This window comes from Scardinius erythrophthalmus (genome assembly GCF_964197995.2).
Source record: "Scardinius erythrophthalmus genome assembly, chromosome: 15".
NCBI lineage: Eukaryota > Metazoa > Chordata > Actinopteri > Cypriniformes > Leuciscidae > Scardinius > Scardinius erythrophthalmus.
This window is the reverse complement of record NC_138235.1, coordinates 733,308-752,261: the sequence shown is the minus strand read 5'-3', so window position 1 is coordinate 752,261 and position 18,954 is coordinate 733,308. Positions and strand designations below refer to the sequence as shown.

The window sequence follows — 18,954 nt, the reverse complement described above, 5'->3', positions numbered from 1 at the left end:
ACTAGGGTATTCTGAGTAGTTGCTACGATGTTGCTAGGCAGTTGCTAGGGTATTCTGGGTGGTTGCTATGGTGTTGCTAGGCGGTTGCTAGGGTATTCTTGGTGGTTGCTATGGTGTTGCTAGGTGGTTGCTAGGGTATTCTTGGTGGTTGCTAGGGTGTTGCTAGGCAGTTGCTAGGATATTCTGGGTGGTTGCTATGGTGTTGCTAGGCGGTTGCTAGGGTATTCTGGGTGGTTGCTAGGCAGTTGCTAGGGTATTCTGGGTGGTTGCTAAGGCGTTGCTAGGCAGTTGCTAGGGTGTTCTGGGTGGTTGCTATGGTGTTGCTAGGCGGTTGCTAGGGTGTTCTGGGTGGTTGCTAGGCGGTTGCTAGGGTATTCTTGGTGGTTGCTATGGTGTTGCTAGGTGGTTGCTAGGGTATTCTTAGTGGTTGCTAGGGCGTTGCTAGGCAGTTGCTAGGGTATTCTGGGTGGTTGCTATGGTGTTCCTAGGTGGTTGCTAGGGTATTCTGGGTGGTTGCTAGGGCGTTGCTAGGCAGTTGCTAGGGTGTTCTGGGTGGTTGCTATGGTGTTGCTAGGCAGTTGCTAGGGTATTCTGGGTGGTTGCTATGATGTTGCTAGGCGGTTGCTAGGGTATTCTGGGTGGTTGCTAGGCGGTTGCTAGGGTATTCTTGGTGGTTGCTAGGGTGTTGCTAGGCAGTTGCTAGGGTATTCTGGGTGGTTGCTATGGTGTTCCTAGTTGGTTGCTAGGGTATTCTGGGTGGTTGCTAGGGAGTTGTTAGGCAGTTGCTAGGGTGTTCAGGGCGGTTGCTAAGGTATTATGGGTGGTTACTATGGTGTTACTAAGTGGTTTGTAGTTGTCACAGATGATTACTATTGGAGTTCTTAGAATTTTCTTGGCATGATTTAGCACTTACCTAATCGCTATTAGCATGTAGCTATTCACAGCTAGCATGTGTAGCATGTTGGAATTCCTCTTTGCTAGCATGAGTCAAAAGAGCCAACCCCCATCTCTATATGATGTTCTGATGCAGAGAAATAGGTCTTGCAAAATGGTTGCTAAGGTACTTTGTTTGGTTGCTAGGGAGTGGCTTGGCAGCTGCCAATCATGAAACTCCAAAGGCTGCTTGTCAGTATGAATGATATAAACCAACTCCCATTCCTCTGTGACATTCAGAATGAAAGATATCCCTCTATGAATTTTGGTTGCTAAGGTGCTCTGTTTTGTTGCTATGGAGTTACTTGGCAGCTGCCAATGATGCAATTCCGAAGGCTTCTTGTCACTATGAATGATATAAACCAACTCCCATGCCTCTGTGACATTCAGAATGGAAGATATCCCTCTTTGGATTTTGGTTGCTAGGGTACTCTGTTTGGTTGCTATGGAGTGGCTTGTCAGCTCCCAATCATGAAACTCCAAAGGCTTCTTTTCACTATGAACGATATAAACCAACTCCCATGCCTCTGTGACATTCAGAATGGAAGATATCCCTCTTTGGATTTTGGTTGCTAGGGTACTCTGTTTGGTTGCTAGGGAGTGTCTTGGTAGCTCCCAATCATGAAACTCCAAAGGCTTCTTGTCACTATGAATGATATAAACCAACTCCCATGCCTCTGCGACATTCAGAATGGAAGATATCCCTCTTTGGATTTTGGTTGCTAAGGTGCTCGACAATGGTTGCTAGGGAGGGGCTTGGAAGTGTTTAGGTGATTCATGATTGGCTGTTTGCTGCCCTGAGTCAAATGAGACCACCCCCATGTTTCTATGACAATTCAGTCCGGAGATATCTCTTTGAACTCTTTCAATGGAAGTCTATGGAACTTGTTGCTAAGGGGCTCTAAATGGTTGCTAGGGCGTGGCTTGATAGCTTCACAATGATCCTGAGAGACTGATTGGTCATCTGAGTAAAATGAGCCCTCCCCCTTGTCTCTATGACACTGTGATCCAGAGCTACGTTCAATACAAAGTCCCTATGCAATTTACCATAGTAGGAAAAGCATGTGTGTTTCATGGGACGTTCCTTCCCCATAGTAAGTCAATGGGGCAAATTTGGGCATCTCCTGCCCCCCAGGGGTGCTACTTTTACCCCATTGTGAGGTACGTTCTTACAGAGCCTGTCAGCCTCTTCAAATGTGGCAAATTACATGTTTCTGCGACATCCTCGCTCAGAGCTATGACTCGTCAAAGTTTTTTGCAATGTTAAGTCTATGCGTTTTTTTCGGCCCGTTTTTCACCCCTGGGGCGAACACCGTACCCCCGATCGCTTATAAAAGTCATAGCACACCTCTCCTCAATAAGCCGGTCGATTTGACACCTCATTCACGGGTCTGTGACAAACGGTGCGGGACGAGTTACGCGCCGAAAAAAAAGTGGAATAAAAATAATAATAATAACTAGAATGTACATTTCCTGAAGAAAATGTGAAGTGGTGCTTGCAGTGGCAAAATTCGCCACTGGGCAGATGCTAACACAATTACCATGTTGTGATACCATGAGATACCACGTTTTAGCATTATTTACCACGATTTACCATGATTCTAAGATGATTTATTACGATTTACCACATTCCAGCATGATTTACTATGATTAACATGTTGTTAGAATGATGCTAGCATGATTAGCATGTTGTTAGCATGATTAGCATGTTGCTAGCATGCTTTTAACAAGATGCTAGCATGATTAGCATTTTGCTAACATGTTTTTAGCTAGATGCTAACATGATTAGCATGTTGCTAGCATTATGCTAGCTTTATTAGCATGTTGCTAACATGTTTTGCTAGCATGATTAGCATGTTGCTAGTATGATGCTAGCTTGATTAGCATTTTGCTAGCATAATGCTAGCATGATTAGCATGTTGCTAGCTTGATTAACATGTTGTTAGCATAATGCTAGCATGATTAGCATGTTGCTAGCATGATGCTAGCTTGATTAGCATATTGTTAGCATGATGCTAACATGATTAGCATGTTGATAGCATGATGCTAGCTTGATTAGCATGTTGCTAGCATGATGCTAGCATGATTAGCATGTTGCTAGCATTATGCTAGCATGATTAGCATGTTGCTAGCATGATGCTAGCTTGATTAGCATGATGCTAGCATTATGCTAGCTTGATTAGCATGTTTTTAGCATGATGCTAGCTTTATTAGCATGTTGGTAGCCTAATGCTAGCATTATTAGCATGTTGCTAGCATGATGCTAGCATGATTAGCATGTTGCTAGCATAATGCTAGCATGATTAGCATGTTGCTAGCATGATGCTAGCTTGATTAGCATGATGTTAGCATTATGCTAGCTTGATTAGCATGTTGTTAGCATGATGCTAGCTTTATTAGCATGTTGGTAGCATAATGTTAGCATGATTAGCATGTTGCTAGCATGATGCTAGCTTGATTAGCATGTTTGCTAGCATGATTAGCATGTTGCTAGCATGATGCTAGCTTGATTAGCATGTTGCCAGCATGTTTTTAGCTAGATGCTGTTGCCAGGTGGTTGCTAGGGTGTTCTGGGTGGTTGCTATAGTGTTGCTAGGCAGTTGCTAAGGTGTTCTGGGTGGTTGCTAGGCAGTTGCTAGGGTATTCTTGGTGGTTGCTAGGCAGTTGCTAGGGTATTCTTGGTGGTTGCTAGGGCGTTGCTAGGTGGTTGCTAGGGTGTTCTGGGTGGTTGCTATGGTGTTGCTAGGCAGTTGCTATGTTATTCTTGGTGGATACTAGGGCATTGCTAGGCAGTTGCTAGGGTGTTCTGGGTGGTTGCTATGTGTTCTGGGTGGTTGCTAGGCAGTTGCTAGGTGTTCTAGGTGGTTGCTAGGCAGTTGCTAGGGTGTTCTGGGTGCTTGCTAGAGTTTTTTGTAGTTACTAGAGCATTTCTAGACGTTGCTAGGGTGTTCAGGGTGGTTGCTAAGGTGTTATTGTTAGTTGCTATGGTGTTACTAGGTGGTTGGTAGTTGTCAAATATGGTTACTATGGAGTTTTTATAGAGTTCTTAAAATCTTTAATAACGAGTGCCTTCAGTACGGCACGAGGCCTGCGGCCTCGTGCCTATGGCCGAATAGGAACAAGCATGGAGCGATATCGCAAGGCCACGAGAGTAAAATTGCTTTAAAAAATAAAAAAAATGTAAAAAAATTTTTTTTTTTGGTTTAGGGTGGTTGCTAGGGAGCTCTTAGTGGTTGCTAGGGTGCTGAAACTGGTTGCTAGGGTGTGGCTATGAAGATTTTAGGCCATTACTTATTGGCTGCTTGATAATATAAATCCTCTGAGGGAGAGAGAGAGGGAGAGACGCAGGGGTGTCAGGCCCTTTGGAGTGGTGTGTGTGTGAAAACGTCGGTTGGGATTCAAATATTTTTAGAACTCCCCATGTAAAGTCAATGGGACTTTTTTGGCCGCTTTTTCGTCCGCTGTGCGAACATCGTACACCCGATCGCTTAGAAAAGTCATAGCACACCTCTCCTCAATGAGCCGGTCGATTTGACACCTCACTCAGGGGTCTGAGACAAACGGTGCGGGGCGAGTTTCGCGCCAAACTTTTGTGTGGAAGAATAATAATAATAAAAATAATAAGTATGCAAGAGAACACTAATGATGCCTTGCTTTCAGCAAGCACCATTAACTAGAATGTACATTTCCTGAAGAAAATGTGAAATGGTGCTTGCAGTGGCAAAACTCTCCACTCGGTTGCTAGGGTGTTGTACATGATTGCATACGAGCCAACAACCATGTCTGTACGATGTTGTGGAGCTGAAATATAGCTTCTATATGTTGCAATATGGTTTATATGTGGCTCTAAACGGTTGCTAGGGCGTTGCTAGGGTGTTCTGGGTGGTTGCTATGGTGTTGCTAGGTGGTTGCTAGGGTATACTGGGTGGTTGCTAGGCGGTTGCTAGGGTATTCTTGGTGGTTGCTATGGTGTTGCTAGGCGGTTGCTAGGGTATTCTGGGTGGTTGCTAGGCGGTTGCTAGGGTATTCTTGGTGGTTGCTAGGGTGTTGCTAGGTGTTTGCTAGGCTGTTCTGGGTGGTTGCTATGGTGTTGCTAGGGTATTCTGGGTGGTTGCTATGGTGTTGCTAGGCGGTTGCTATGGTGTTCTGGGTGGTTGCTATGGTGTTGTTAGCTGGTTGCTAGGGTATTCTGGGTGGTTGCTAGGGCGTTGCTAGGCGGTTGCTAGGGTATTCTGGGTGGTTGCTAGGGCGTTGCTAGGCAGTTGCTAGGGTATTCTGGGTGGTTGCTATGGTGTTGCTAGGGTATTCTGGGTGGTTGCTAGGGCGTTGCTAGGGTATTCTTGGTGGTTGCTAGGGTGTTCTGGGTGGTTGCTATGGTGTTGCTAGGCAGTTGCTATGGTATTTTGGGTGGATGCTAGGGCGTTGCTAGGCAGTTGCTAGGGTGTTCTGGGTGGTTGCTAGGCAGTTGCTAGGTGTTCTGGGGGGTTGCTAGACAGTTGCTAGGGTGTTCTGGGTGGTTGCTACGGTATTTTTGGTGGTTACTAGAGCGTTTCTAGACGTTGCTAGGGTGTTCAAGATGGTTGCTAAGGTATTTTTTTAGTTGCTATGGTGTTACTAGGTGGTTGGTAGTTGTCAAAGATGGTTGCTATGGAGTTTTTATAGAGTTATTAAAATCTTTAATAATGAGTGCCTTCAGTACGGCACTCGGCCTGCGGCCTCGTGCCTATGGCCGAATAGGCACAAGCATGGAGCGATATCGCAAGGCCATGAGAGTAAAATTGCTTTAAAAAATAATAAAAAATAAAAAAAATATTTTTTTTTGGTTTAGGGTGGTTGCTAGGGAGCTCTTAGTGGTTGCTAGGGTGCTGAAACTGGTTGCTAGGGTGTGGCTATGAAGATTTTAGGCCATTACTTATTGGCTGCTTGATAATATAAATCCTCTTAGGGAGAGAGAGAGGGAGAGATGCAGGGGTGTCAGGCCCTTTGGAGTCTGTGTGTGTGAAAACGTCGGTTGGGATTCAAATATTTTTTAGAACTCCCAATGTAAAGTCAATGGGACTTTTTTGGCCGCTTTTTCGTCCGCTGTGCGAACATCGTACACCCGATCGCTTAGAAAAGTCATAGCACACCTCTCCTCAATGAGCCGCTCGATTTGACGCCTCACTCAGGGGTCTGTGACAAACGGTGCGGGGCGAGTTTCGCGCCAAACTTTTGTGTGGAAGAATAATAATAAAAAGAATAATAAGAATGAGCAATAACAATAGTGATGCTTTCAAAAAAGCACCACTAATTAAATAATAATAAGTATGCAAGAGAACACTAATGATGCCTTGCTTTCAGCAAGCACCATTAATAATAAGTATGCAAGAGAACACTAATGATGCCTTGCTTTCAGCAAGCACCATTAATAATAAGTATGAGCAATAACAATAGTGATGCTTTTAAAAAAGCACCACTAATAATAAGTATGAGCAATAACAATAGTGATGCTTTCAAAAAAGCACCACTAATAAGTTTAAGTACAATATCAGTAAGTTGGCTCTCTCAAGCCAACTTAATAATAAGTTTAAATAGGATTTCAGTAAGTTGGCTCTCTCAAGCCAACTTAATAAGTTTAAATAGGATTTCAGTAAGTTGGCTTTCTCAAGCCAACTTAATAATAAGTTTAAATAGGATTACAGTAAGTTGGCTTTCCCAAGCCAACTTAATAATCCACTTTGCAGGTTTTGCTATTACCTTGGAAAGCAAGTATTCTTATATTTATGTGAAGGTGCCGGGTCGGATTTACCGCGAAATCCAGTGACGTGACCTACACGCACGCTCCCGAGCCTCTCGCCTCGTCTAGTCTACTTACTTTGCACTCAACAGCGACAACACTGCAACTTATGACATGGACTTATGACTTATGCAACTTATGACATGGACTTATGACTTATGCAACTTATGGCATGTCTGATACACTAAGAAACGACCTGCTCCCAGCACAACACAGACTCCAACACAAACTCCACATATTGATAAAAAACAAAAAACAAAATTTTGTGAATCGGACGAACTTCGGGTGAAAACACAGATCAACATCGGCAGGGCATTTGAATCATGGAGAGACCTTATCTACAAACCTAGAATGTACATTTCCTGAAGAAAATGTGAAGTGGTGCTTGCAGTGGCACAGTTCGGCACGGTTGATAGGGTTCCATATACTTTAGTTTTTACAAAGAAAGATTACACTGGAAATATTGTTACAATTTTAATTATTGTTGTAATTGTATAACCTTTTTAATAAAATAGCACAAAAAAAAAAAATTATATATAAATATATATACAAGGATAGATGTAAACGGTGCTTGCGCGGTGCTCACTGGTGTTCCTCAGGGATCAGTTCTAGGCCCTCTACTCTTTAACATTTATCTATCTCCACTTGGGCATCTGTTGCGATCGCTTGGTCTTAATTATCACTTTTATGCTGACGATACCCAAATCTACATCCATTCTAAATCTGGTGAAGACATTGATGCTTGTTATCTTTCTGGCTGTATTTCTGAGATTAAAGCATGGATAAATAATAATTTTCTTTGCCTGAACCTATTAACCTATTATGAACCTATTATGCTTATAGGTTCCCGTCATCAAATCCGCAAAGCGGCTCCATTGTCCCTGTTTGTTGATGGCTCTGTTTTAGAGACTCATAGTAAGATGAGGAATCTTGGTGTAATTTTTGACACCAGCCTCACTTTTGATTTCTTTGTCCAGAGTACTGTGAAGGCATCTTTTTTCCACCTCAGAAATATTGCCAGGCTAATGTAACGATCACCAGCTGAAGTGCCCTCGAGAGCCACCAGAGGGCACTCCACAATAGACTATGATCACTTCCTCACAAACTACATTTCCCATAACTCACTACCCGGACTCATCAGCACTCATCATCTCATTCACCTGTGTCTTATCTCCTTGTTTAACTCACACCATAAATACCTGGTTTTCACATTCACTCAGTGCAAAGTCTTGTAGTACTGTTACTGCATTTCTGTTATTTACAGAACCTCTCACAATACAACTTTGACATCGTAGGATGTCCTGTTACTTTATCCTCTACAGTAAAAGACCTGGGTGTTATACTCGATTGTAACCTGTCTTTTGAAAATCATATTTCGTATGTTACAAAAACAGCCTTTTTCCACCTTAGAAACATTGCTATCAGTTTCTGATGCAGAAAAGTTAGTTCATGCATTCATGACCTCGAGACTAGATTACTGTAATGCTTTATTAGCCGGTTGTCCTGCATCCTCAATAAACAAGCTAGAGTTAGTCCAAAATGCCGCCGCTAGAGTTCTTACTAGATCAAGAAAATATGATCATATAACACCGATTTTATCATCACTACATTGGCTACCTATAAAGTTCCGTATTAATTATAAGGTATTGCTACTGACTTATAAAGCCCTAAACGGCTTAGCTCCAGTCTATTTAGCGGATCTTCTATCACCCTATAATCCATCGCGCTCTTTAAGATCAATAAATTCAAGGCTTTTGGTCATACCTAGGATATCCAGATCAACCAAAGGAGGGAGAGCATTTTCACATTTGGCTCCAAAACTCTGGAATAGCCTTCCTGATACTGTTCGTTGTTCGGACTCACTCTCCCAGTTTAAAACTAGATTAAAGACGCATCTTTTCAGCCAGGCATTCATATAATATTGTTAATCTCACAGTTTCAAACTACAATCCGGCCTCTTGTTCATAAATGCCAGAGGAGAACTGGCCCCCGACTGAGCCTGGGTTCTCCCAAGGTTTTTTTTTTTTCTCCATTAGGTCACCTGATGGAGTTTTAGGACACCATTAGGTCACCTGATGGAGTTTTAGGACACCATTAGGTCACTTGATGGAGTTTTTTCGGTTCCTTGCCACTGTTGCCTTTGGCTTGCTCAGTTGGGGATATTTTGGGGATATTTAATTTTATTCTATCAATCAATAAATTCCACTAGAAACAAACTTTCTTGTATTATTTTATTTTAATACTGTGAAGCTGCTTTGATACAATCTGTATTGTGAAAAGCGCTATACAAATATACTTGATTTGATTTGACTTGATTTGATTTACCCGTGTTTGATTCTTGTATCGCTGACCTTGGACTGTTTCACCGTTTCCTGATTGTTTCTCTGCCTGGCCTGACTTGGATTGTTTATTGGACTCTGATAATTGCTGCCTGCACTGACCTCTGCCTGTTATTCGGATGTTCTCTGTGTTTCCTCCATTGATCTGTTCACTGTTGTTGACCCTGCCTGTACGACTACTCTGTAATAAAGCTGCATTTGGATCTTCACCTTCGAGTCTCGGAGCAGTTCATAACAACTACGCCCAATGCTAAACTTATCTGTCGCTGAAAAACTGATAAATTATTTTGTGGTCTCGCGGCTGGATTATTGTAATGCAGTTTTAACTGGAGTTTCTAAAACCACAATTAATAAACTGCAATATGTACAAAATTCTGTTGCCCGGATCTTGACGGGAGCTAGGAAATTTGACCATATTACTCCAGTTCTGAAGTCCTTACACTGGCTCCCGGTCAGGTTCCGTGTTGATTTTAAGATCATGATGTTGACCTACAAGGCTTTAAATAATTTTTATTGTGTTTTATTAGTGACACATTTGGGTAGAGAATATATTCCAAATCTGAAATTACAGTATGAGAATTAACTGCACAATTACTAGAAATGTTTACCTTGGAGATTATACAATTTGTGAGCACAATTTGTGGAAAAAACAACAACAACAACTTTGAACCAATTATTTATATATATGTATATATATATATATATATATATATATATATATATATATATATATATATATATATATATATATATTGTCCTTGCATTCTTTCTTGTGGCTCAGTCACACACCTGAATGAAAGTCTCATTATGTATGCAGGCTCATTATGCGGGTCGTTGTCTTCTCAGGTGTGAATCACGCCCACTCGCATATTGCCTTTCCAAACAAAAAGTGTCTTACAAAATTTAAAACAATGTATTGTTTTATGTGAATGATTAGGCAGGATGATTTTCAAACTCTAGGCGACAAAGTGCATTATTCAGAAGTCTTGTGGACACATATTTAGTATGTAATAACTTAGGAACTTAGGTGGTCACCAATTTTAATGTTTAAGCCATGAATGAAATAAAGGCTTTTTATATACTGTATTATATTTGCTTTTTAACTTTTTTCTACTTACTTCGAGTGCCTTGGAGTTCCTAAGTTATTAGATTTTAAGTATCCCATACAACCAAAAAGCACAGAGATTTTACACCCTGAAGCAGCACTTCTTTTGCATTCTTTGCTCTGACATAATTAGTACGTGTTCTGTGGCCTTATTTCAGAAACTTTTAGTTTTAGTTTTTTCAATAACCATGCATAAACATTATTCTCTCAAAAATACAAACATGTACATACATGTTGCTCGCATATTATGGTAGCCTAAATAGAGTGTAATTACACCTTTGCCATTCATATGTTTATAAGCAACTGAAAAAAGCACAAATGTCAGGGCATGTCAGAACATCTCAAGGACCCCAAAAACACCTTAGGCCCCAGAGGGTTAACTACAGCTTGTGCTGTGCGCTGTGCAAAGTGATCTAAAATACTTTTCCTTTAACCCCAGTTAGGGTTCTGATTTTTCACTTTCTCCTTCCTTACTTTAAATTTTTCTCAGCTGAATTTCACCGTCACTAGTTTAGGAGTAGTCCTTGCTGAGTGCTGTCGGCTAAATTTGCAGTTACCTTGTCAATTAAATCTAAATTTAATTACATGTAAACTGCGTAGCTAAATAAGAATTCTTATAGTAAGGAGAATTTTCATCAGCATGTTGACTGAACTTTTGAAGGGACACACACACAGTGTGGTCTTGAACACACAGCAGCTGTGACCCACTAGGGATTGTTGGTCCAAGCAAATCAAAAGGTCAGTCACTAGTGCTTTTGATTATTCCCAATTCCAGATAATTCCTGCTGTTTTGATAACTTGCTTAAGCCCTTTTTGTTTTATTTTATTTTACTTTGATAATAATAGCTGTCAGCTATTCACTTGTCTATTCTTTCATTTATTTGATTTATTTACATTTCCCCTCTTGTTCTAATGTGGTTCCATTTCCCAAAGGGCCCAGAAAGGAACCAGAGACACCTTTATTTTGATTTTGTCCCTGTGATATTGTTGATTATTGCACATTCACATTTTGTAACAACATTTCAATCTTACCTAGAGATTTTTTGTTACCTTGGTCTGCTAAGAAAAGTCCTCTGGTGTCTTCATTTAAAATCTGAAGCTCATCTGCTTTGGGTTGTAACACTTCCTATTTTTTAAGGAATGGTTCATAAAATCATTTTCTAAACATTTTGTATCCTTAATCTCATGAAATACATCTGGTTACACATCCACATTTTGTCTGAGGGAGTGCACTTACCTGTGCATTCACCGCAACTAGGGTTGCCAACCATAGATATGTACAGTAGATGTAGCTCAGACTCTTCAGGTACATCAAAAGTGCCGCCATCTTGGAATCGTCAACCAGGAGACCTGTTTGAATGTCAATGTGAAGGAGATGCCTGTCACAACCTTGTCTTGTTTAGTTTCATTGTCCTATTCTGTTTCGTTTTCCCTGTCACCGTTTTAGCAAATCACCGTGCAGTATTAAAGGGGGGGGGGGGGGTGAAACACTCATTTCCAGTCAATCTCATGTTAATCTTGAGTACCTATTAGTACCTAGTATTGCATCCTTCATATCTCCAAACAGTCTTTAGTTTTATTATATTTATAAAAGAAAGATAGGCTGTTCCGAGTTTTTCCGGAAAAAAACGAGCGGCTTGAGGCGTGCCGTGTGGGCGGTGCTTATGCGCCGATAGCTAACAACACACGGACATTTGAAGCAGTTTTACTCACAGTTCCAACACACGACCGTTAACCTTTATCGTTGGGACTGCTCCATCCTTAAGCATTAGATGATCTGCAAATCCGGCGTCGAACTGGCCTTGTTTATAAAACAATCATCATCGAAATGCAGGGAACAAACAGTCCTGTGACTGCAGCGAGCACAGCGCTTTGATGGTTTTGCTCTCCCGCTCTGGTCTATGGGTGCGCGCGTGCCCTTCCGGGAGAAGTGCCCCATATAAGGAAATTCCGCCCCATCTGACGTCACACATGCCCATACTCGAAAAAAACTTTCCGAAACTTGTGACAAACCGGAAGGAGTATTTTTGGCACAGAAATACTCCATCAAGCGTACAACTTAATTTTTGAAACTTTGTCCATGTTTAGCATGGGAATCCAACTCTTTAACAGTGTAAAAAACTCAGTATGCAGAAAATAGTATTTCACCCCCCCTTTAAAGTAAAATTAAAGCTGACACTTTTTCACAGAACCTTGCTAAAGCAGTACATTACAGTGGTCGAATCAAGTCACCTTCAATTATATAGCGCTTTTAACAATATAGATTGTTTCAAAGCAGCTTTACAGTGATAATAGGAAAATATAGCTGCAAGCAGCAATTATCGGGGCCAAGCACAATCAGATGACAAGACATGCCAACATGTCTAAAAAGTGTCAGCCCAACTGCAACAATGAGCAATTAAAGACATTTAAAGAGGATTTTAGGCAAAATGCCTGAAAAATCATAGAAACAGTAAATAAAAATGATTTAATGGATTATCACTTTCGACCAATAGGTGGCGCAGTTACAAAACTGATGTGATGTGGTCAGAGTGAAGTGACAATGACACATACAAAGTTTGGTGTCAATATGTCAAGGCATTGCAGAAATAAAGCCTTAATTAGTGCTATTAGCATCATGCCTCAACTTTGCTGCTGTGCTATACAAAAACGGTTTTGTCTATCGACACGAAATCCATAACTTTTATTCGGCACAGTCTGGAGATGATACGATTTGATTTTGGTGAAAATCGGACAAACGATTTAGGATGAGTTCGAAAAAGTAGGTTTTGACTGTAAATCAAGATGGCGGACAGGAAGTTTGGCCAAATAAGGAAAACTTGGTATCTATGTTCTCGGCTTGACCCAGGTAATCTATTAAGACCAGTGGCATTTCAATAGCCAGATGTATTCAAAAGTTATTTGCCTTTTTGGAAATTTTGTTATAACTTTTGACCACTAGGTGGCACTGTCTCGAAATATTTTGGGTAACTTCAGACGATGGTGCTGATGGCACGTTCTGAGTTTTGTAATATTACACCAATGCATTTGTTAAGAATAGCATTTTATTTCACAAAACTGTATTGAAGTCAATGGGAATTTCATGTTTTGTTCTATTATAGCGCCACCAAGAGACTCAGTCCCACAATTTTTTGTATGTGTCCTCAGAGTGAGCCCATACATATATGTGTCGATTTTGGTGCAAACATCTTAGACATTTATAGACATTTATATAAAAACAGAGACAGAGTTATAGACATTTATATGAAAAAACACGTAAAAAATGACTGACACATGACTTTGATTGGAATTTACTACCCCTAAACATCAATATTTTCGCATTAGGGATTTGGCATTTAGCTATCGAACCTATGTTTCCAAACTTCTGACCGTGGTTTCGTCTCGATTGGACAAGCGGTTTCGAAGATATAGCCAAATGTTTTTTAAGCGCTAAATCACAACGCTACACAAACCGTAAGGTGAAACCTAGCATGTTTGGTATCGTTGGACTCGGCAAGGATTCAAGAGTCTAATGAGATGAGTCTTGTGAAAATAAGTCGACCACACTTAAAGTTATAAGCATTTGAAAAAAAAAATTAACCACTAAGTGGCACTGTTTCGAAACTTTTTAGGCTCCTTCAGGGCATCGTGCTGATGACCCATACCAAGTTTCGTAACAATCCGTTAATGCGTTCTTAACCCCCAGAGGTCGGCGGTATCGCCGGCGATACCAGCTCGCTTTTTTTTTAGCAGTGTAAAAGAAACTCAAAAATACTCTGTTGACTTTGATTTTCCATTGGAGTTTCATACATCAATCGATCCTGTTAAATGTGTATTATTTTTGTGTATACTCACAATAAAAACAAAGTGTTGTGCTTTTTGCCAAATAAAGAAAAATAAACACGAAGCGAGTTTTGCCTCCTCTCTGTCAGTGTAGTCCATTCTGAAACGCGTCCAAAAATGAACCATAACTCAGCGAATACTCAGTCAAACAGGCATTCAGACATACAGGCATGAAGCTTGAATTCTCTTCTTTTAAACGAAGATATTTTTTTTAAAAACAAATATTCACAGTTTATGTAATATGTATGCAAAGAGAGAGATGTCAGTCGTTCTCATCTCAGCTAATTAAGTTTTAATGTGCTCCGCCCACGGAGAGCACGCGCTATTCAAACGCAAATGTGAGCCGATCCAAACAAACCTGTGAAACGCCCACATCAGCTGGATAACACACACCGCGAGTTCACTTTCAGACTTATGTACTTTACGATGCTGTGAGGAATAATACTGTCTTGATAATAATCCTGCAAAAATTTACCTCAGAAGTTCTGGAAGTATCATTTCGAGGAGCAAACGGATCCCGCTGAGGAATTAGGTCAGTTCTGTTTGCTTTGTTCTAATCGGAATGAATGAACGCAAAGATGCGTGCTGTTGTGGAGCTACTACAGCTGGCAAAAATGCTGTTTTAATATGAATCGCGAATACAAAGAAAGATTACACTGGAAATATTGTTACAATTTTAAATGTTGTTGTAATTGTATAACCTTAAAAAAAAAAAAAAAAAAAAAAAATATATATATATATATATATATATATATATAAATAGATGTAAACAAAATCTTAAAAGGTCATTATAAGCCTTATCTTTAAATAATTTTATTATGCTTTATTAGTGACACATTTGGGAAGAGAATATATTCCAAATCTGAAAATACAGTATGAGAACAATTAACTGCACAATTACTAGAAATGTTTACCTTGGATATTGTACAATTTGCAAGCAAAATTTGTGGAAAAAACAACAAACCAGTTATATATTGTCCTTGCATTCTTGTGGCTCAGTCACACATCTGAATGAAAGGCTCATTACGTATGCAGCCTCATTATGCGGGCCCCATTGACTCCTCAGGTGTGAATCACGCCCACCCGCATATGGCCTTTCCAAACAAAAAGTGTTTTACAAGATTTAAATCAATGTATTGTGTTATGTGAATGATTAGGCAGGATGATTTTCACATAATTTTGAAGAAAAAATTCTAGGCAACGACATCCATTAGTCAAAAGTCTTATTTACATATATTTAGAATGTGTTTTATGGCCTTATTTCAGAAACTTTAGTTTTTTGTTTTTTAAAAAACCATGCATAAACATTATTCTATCAAAAATACAAACATGTACATGCAAGTTGTTCACATATTATGGTAGCCCTGTTTGTGCTAAATAGAGTGAATTTACACCTTTGCCATTAATATGTTTTTAAGCAACTGAAAAAAGCACAAATGTCAGGGCATGTCAGAACATCTCAAGGACCCCAAAAAACCCTCAGACTCCAGAGGGTTAAAATACAGCATTTTAGCACAAAATTCAAAATGTCCGACAGTCAAAATGGCCGATATGATACAACTGGATATCAGTCGACTCGGCATGTTGCCCTGAATCTAACGAGACCAATTTTATGATTTTTTGACAAACTGTTCAGAAGTTATATGCAAAAATAGCCATTTTTCATATCTCTGGACCAGTAGGTGGTGCTGTGCCAAAACACAGCATGTAGCCTCAGGTCATGCTTGTGATGACATCTACCAAGATTGGTCTGAATACGATAAACTTTTGCGGAGATACAGCCTTACGTCTGTTTTTGCAAGCGCTACGTAAAATTTGTTCAAACGTTTATCGAAAACGGTTTGACGAATCAATTTGAATTCCATAATTTTTTGTCAGCACTGCCTGAAGATGATCTGGTTCAATTTTCGTGCAAATCGGACAAATCGTCTAGGACGAGTTCGAAAAAGTAGGTTTTTCGAAAAATTCTAAATGGCGCCCATATTTTTATGATGGAAAATGACGTCATAGGGTGCAATCGAATCGTCATGAGCTCAGAAATCTCAGAAAGAATTTTGGTGATTGGCCTTACAGTTCAAAAGGTTTTAGCGTAAATATGAGTGAAACTTTGGACAGGTGGTGGCGCTAGAGGGAATGACTTAGACACACTAAAATTGTGCACTTAATGTTGGGACTGTCCTCTATCAGAATGTCAAACCATTACAACTTTCCCGCAATCGGTTCTATGGGCTGCCATAGACTCCCAGAGCGGAAGAAGAAGAAGAACGATAAGAACGGGAACAGATACAATTGGTGCCTCCGCACCTTCAGAGATTGTAACAGAGATTGTTTTGGCTTTATAGCAGCTCTAGAATAAATTTATTGTCCAGCTAAAGTTAGTTTGATTGATTCACTTCCGTCACAACGATCATTAGTTATTAACATAGGGGCCGCTAACACGACACCGTTCTAACAGAAAACCCTTAAGTTCTCTTTGTTCAAGTTCAAGTTCAAGACCTTTATTTGTCCCAGAGGGGCGATTAATTTAGCTGCAGTAGCAAAGAAATTAACATACAGTACATGACAACAAAGCAGCAACATCATTGAAAATAAAATACAAGATCAGACAAATGGATCAATGAACACCACAAACATTTATAGCTGACTAAAGCAGGAACCAGAAGGCAGCATTGTAAATTCTGCATGCAGGGGGTGAGAACTATCAGACATGATGGATTCAGCCTTTTTAAGTACATGTCTATTGTACAGTTCAGTTAGTTTTATCTGCTGAATCCAGATGATTTTGCTGCTAACTTTATTTACCATTGCTAATGTGTTTTTCCGTTGGAAACTAAGAGAAGCATACCAGCAAATACATGAAAAAGTAAAAATGGACTCAATAAAAGATTTATAAAACAATGTCATCAGGGATCTGTCCACTTGAAACTTAGCTAGCTTTTTCAGACAGAAGAGACGTTGCTGACTTTTCTTACTCAGCATGTCTGTGTTTAGTTCAAAGGTCAACTTGTCATCAACGATGATTCCCAGATACTTGTACGACTCAACAAATTCAACCTCTTTTCCATCTATAATCGTCTTTTCAGGAGTTGGATAGTGACGTCTAAAATCAATGCACATGTCCTTTGTCTTTGTAACATATAAGTCTAAAAAAGCTTCTTTGCACCAGTTTAAAAAATATGGTAGTACCGGGCCGTAAGATGTTTCAGTGGTGTCCATTAAACCTAATATGACTGTGTCATCTGCAAACTTTACAATATAGTTATTAGTCAGTTCACTCCTTTTTCAGTTGGTCAGTTCAAAGCAATTTTTATTGCTTTGCACAAACTTTAAAAACACAAACCTTTGAGAACGCTGATGGCGTACACGTGTATTACGTTTAGTCTATAGGTATGCGCGTTTGAATATATATGTACGCAGGCGTGTAGTCCTTTACAAACCAACCCTCATCAAACTACTTGAATCCTAGGTAGATCTGTTTCCTTTTTAGCACCAAAAGTTTGGAACAGTCTTCCTAACATTGTCCGAGAAGCAGACACTGTTAGGTTTCAGGGTGGATGAAGTAGGAGATGAACACGAAGGAGATTAATTCCAAGGTTTTAATTCTCAATATTCACAGATACAAACAAAAACAGGGAGCGTGTGCTCAGACAAAGATAACCTTAACATTAAACAAACCTAACGTAAGCATAAACATTGACCGACAACTGAAAGGTGAAAGACAGGAACTTAAATACACAGATGATAACGAGTGATGACAGGTGACGGTGATGATGAACAAAGACTAATTAACTAAACACAGGTGACAGAACTGAACTACTGATGATGAACTAAACAGACCGGGAAAAACAGGACTAAACCAAAATCAACAGAAGACAGGGGAAAACGATAACAGAAACACTAAAATAGAAATCAAAACTACAACATACACACTCTGTCAGTTCAAAGCTAGACTAAAAACACATATCTTTGACCTAGCATACACATAACAAGTCAAGTCAGTCAAGTCAAGTCATCTTCATTTATATAGCGCTTTTAACAATGTAGATTGTTTCAAAGCAGCTTTACAGAGATAAACGTATAATTTAAGGTAACAGAGAATGTTTTGGCTTTATAGCGGTTCTTTAATAAAGTTATTTTCCAGCTAAAGTTAGTTTTGATTGATTCGCTTCCGTCACAACGATCATTTGTTATTAAACTAGATGTACCGCATGGCGGTACAAAATATGACCGCCGCTCAGGCCTGCACTGGCTTTCCACAAAAATAAATGACGTGGAGCAATTTGGCTGTATTGCGTGTTTATGTATATAAGTTGTAACACTCCCCCCCCGCGCTGGGCCCCCCGTGAATTTTTCGTCAACGATACCAGGGACACCGAAACACCGGGGAACATGAAATTTGGTGGACATGTAGCCCCACTAGACTTTTACGGAAAAATTTCGTTTGGTCCCTGGGGGCCACTCCCCCCCCACGCTGGGCCCCCCCAAACCCAAAAAATGCAGTTTTTCCTAAATAACTACCTGAACCGTGGCACCGAGGATGAACAAATTTTATGGTATGTTGGTCTACTAGACTTTTACAGAAAAATTTCGTTTGGTCCCCGGGGGCCACTCCCCCCCCCCGCGCTGGGCCCCCTATGAATTTTTCGTCAACGATACCAGGGACACCGAAACACCGGGGAACATGAAATTTGGTGGGCATGTAGCCCCACTAGACTTTTACGGCACCAGCTTACGACACCAGCTTACGAGCTCTGGGGCAGAAAAACCCCGCAATCAATCTCCCCATCCTCTTTCTTCTTTTTTGGGTCAGTCAATCTGTTAGGTTTCAGGGTGGATGAAGTAGGAGATGAACACGAAGGAGATTAATTCCAAGCTTTTAATTCTCAATATTCACAGATACAAACAAAAACAGGGAGCGTGTGCTCAGACAAAGATAACCTTAACATTAAACAAACCTAACCTAACGTAAGCATAAACAT

General features: G+C 40.2%; 1 protein-coding gene across 1 annotated transcript in view; it reads right to left on the bottom strand.

The window, feature by feature from the left end:
• Positions 1 to 18,954, bottom strand: part of LOC308703076 (stonustoxin subunit beta-like) — a 271,258-nt gene that overhangs the window by 200,882 nt on the left and 51,422 nt on the right. The window contains exons 2-3 of the mRNA XM_081386344.1: positions 11,391 to 11,503; positions 11,204 to 11,279 (exon numbers count right to left, since the gene is read on the bottom strand). Coding sequence (XP_081242470.1) covers positions 11,204 to 11,279; positions 11,391 to 11,480 — 166 coding nt within the window. The 5' untranslated portion in view covers positions 11,481 to 11,503. The remainder of the gene's footprint in view (positions 1 to 11,203; positions 11,280 to 11,390; positions 11,504 to 18,954) is intronic.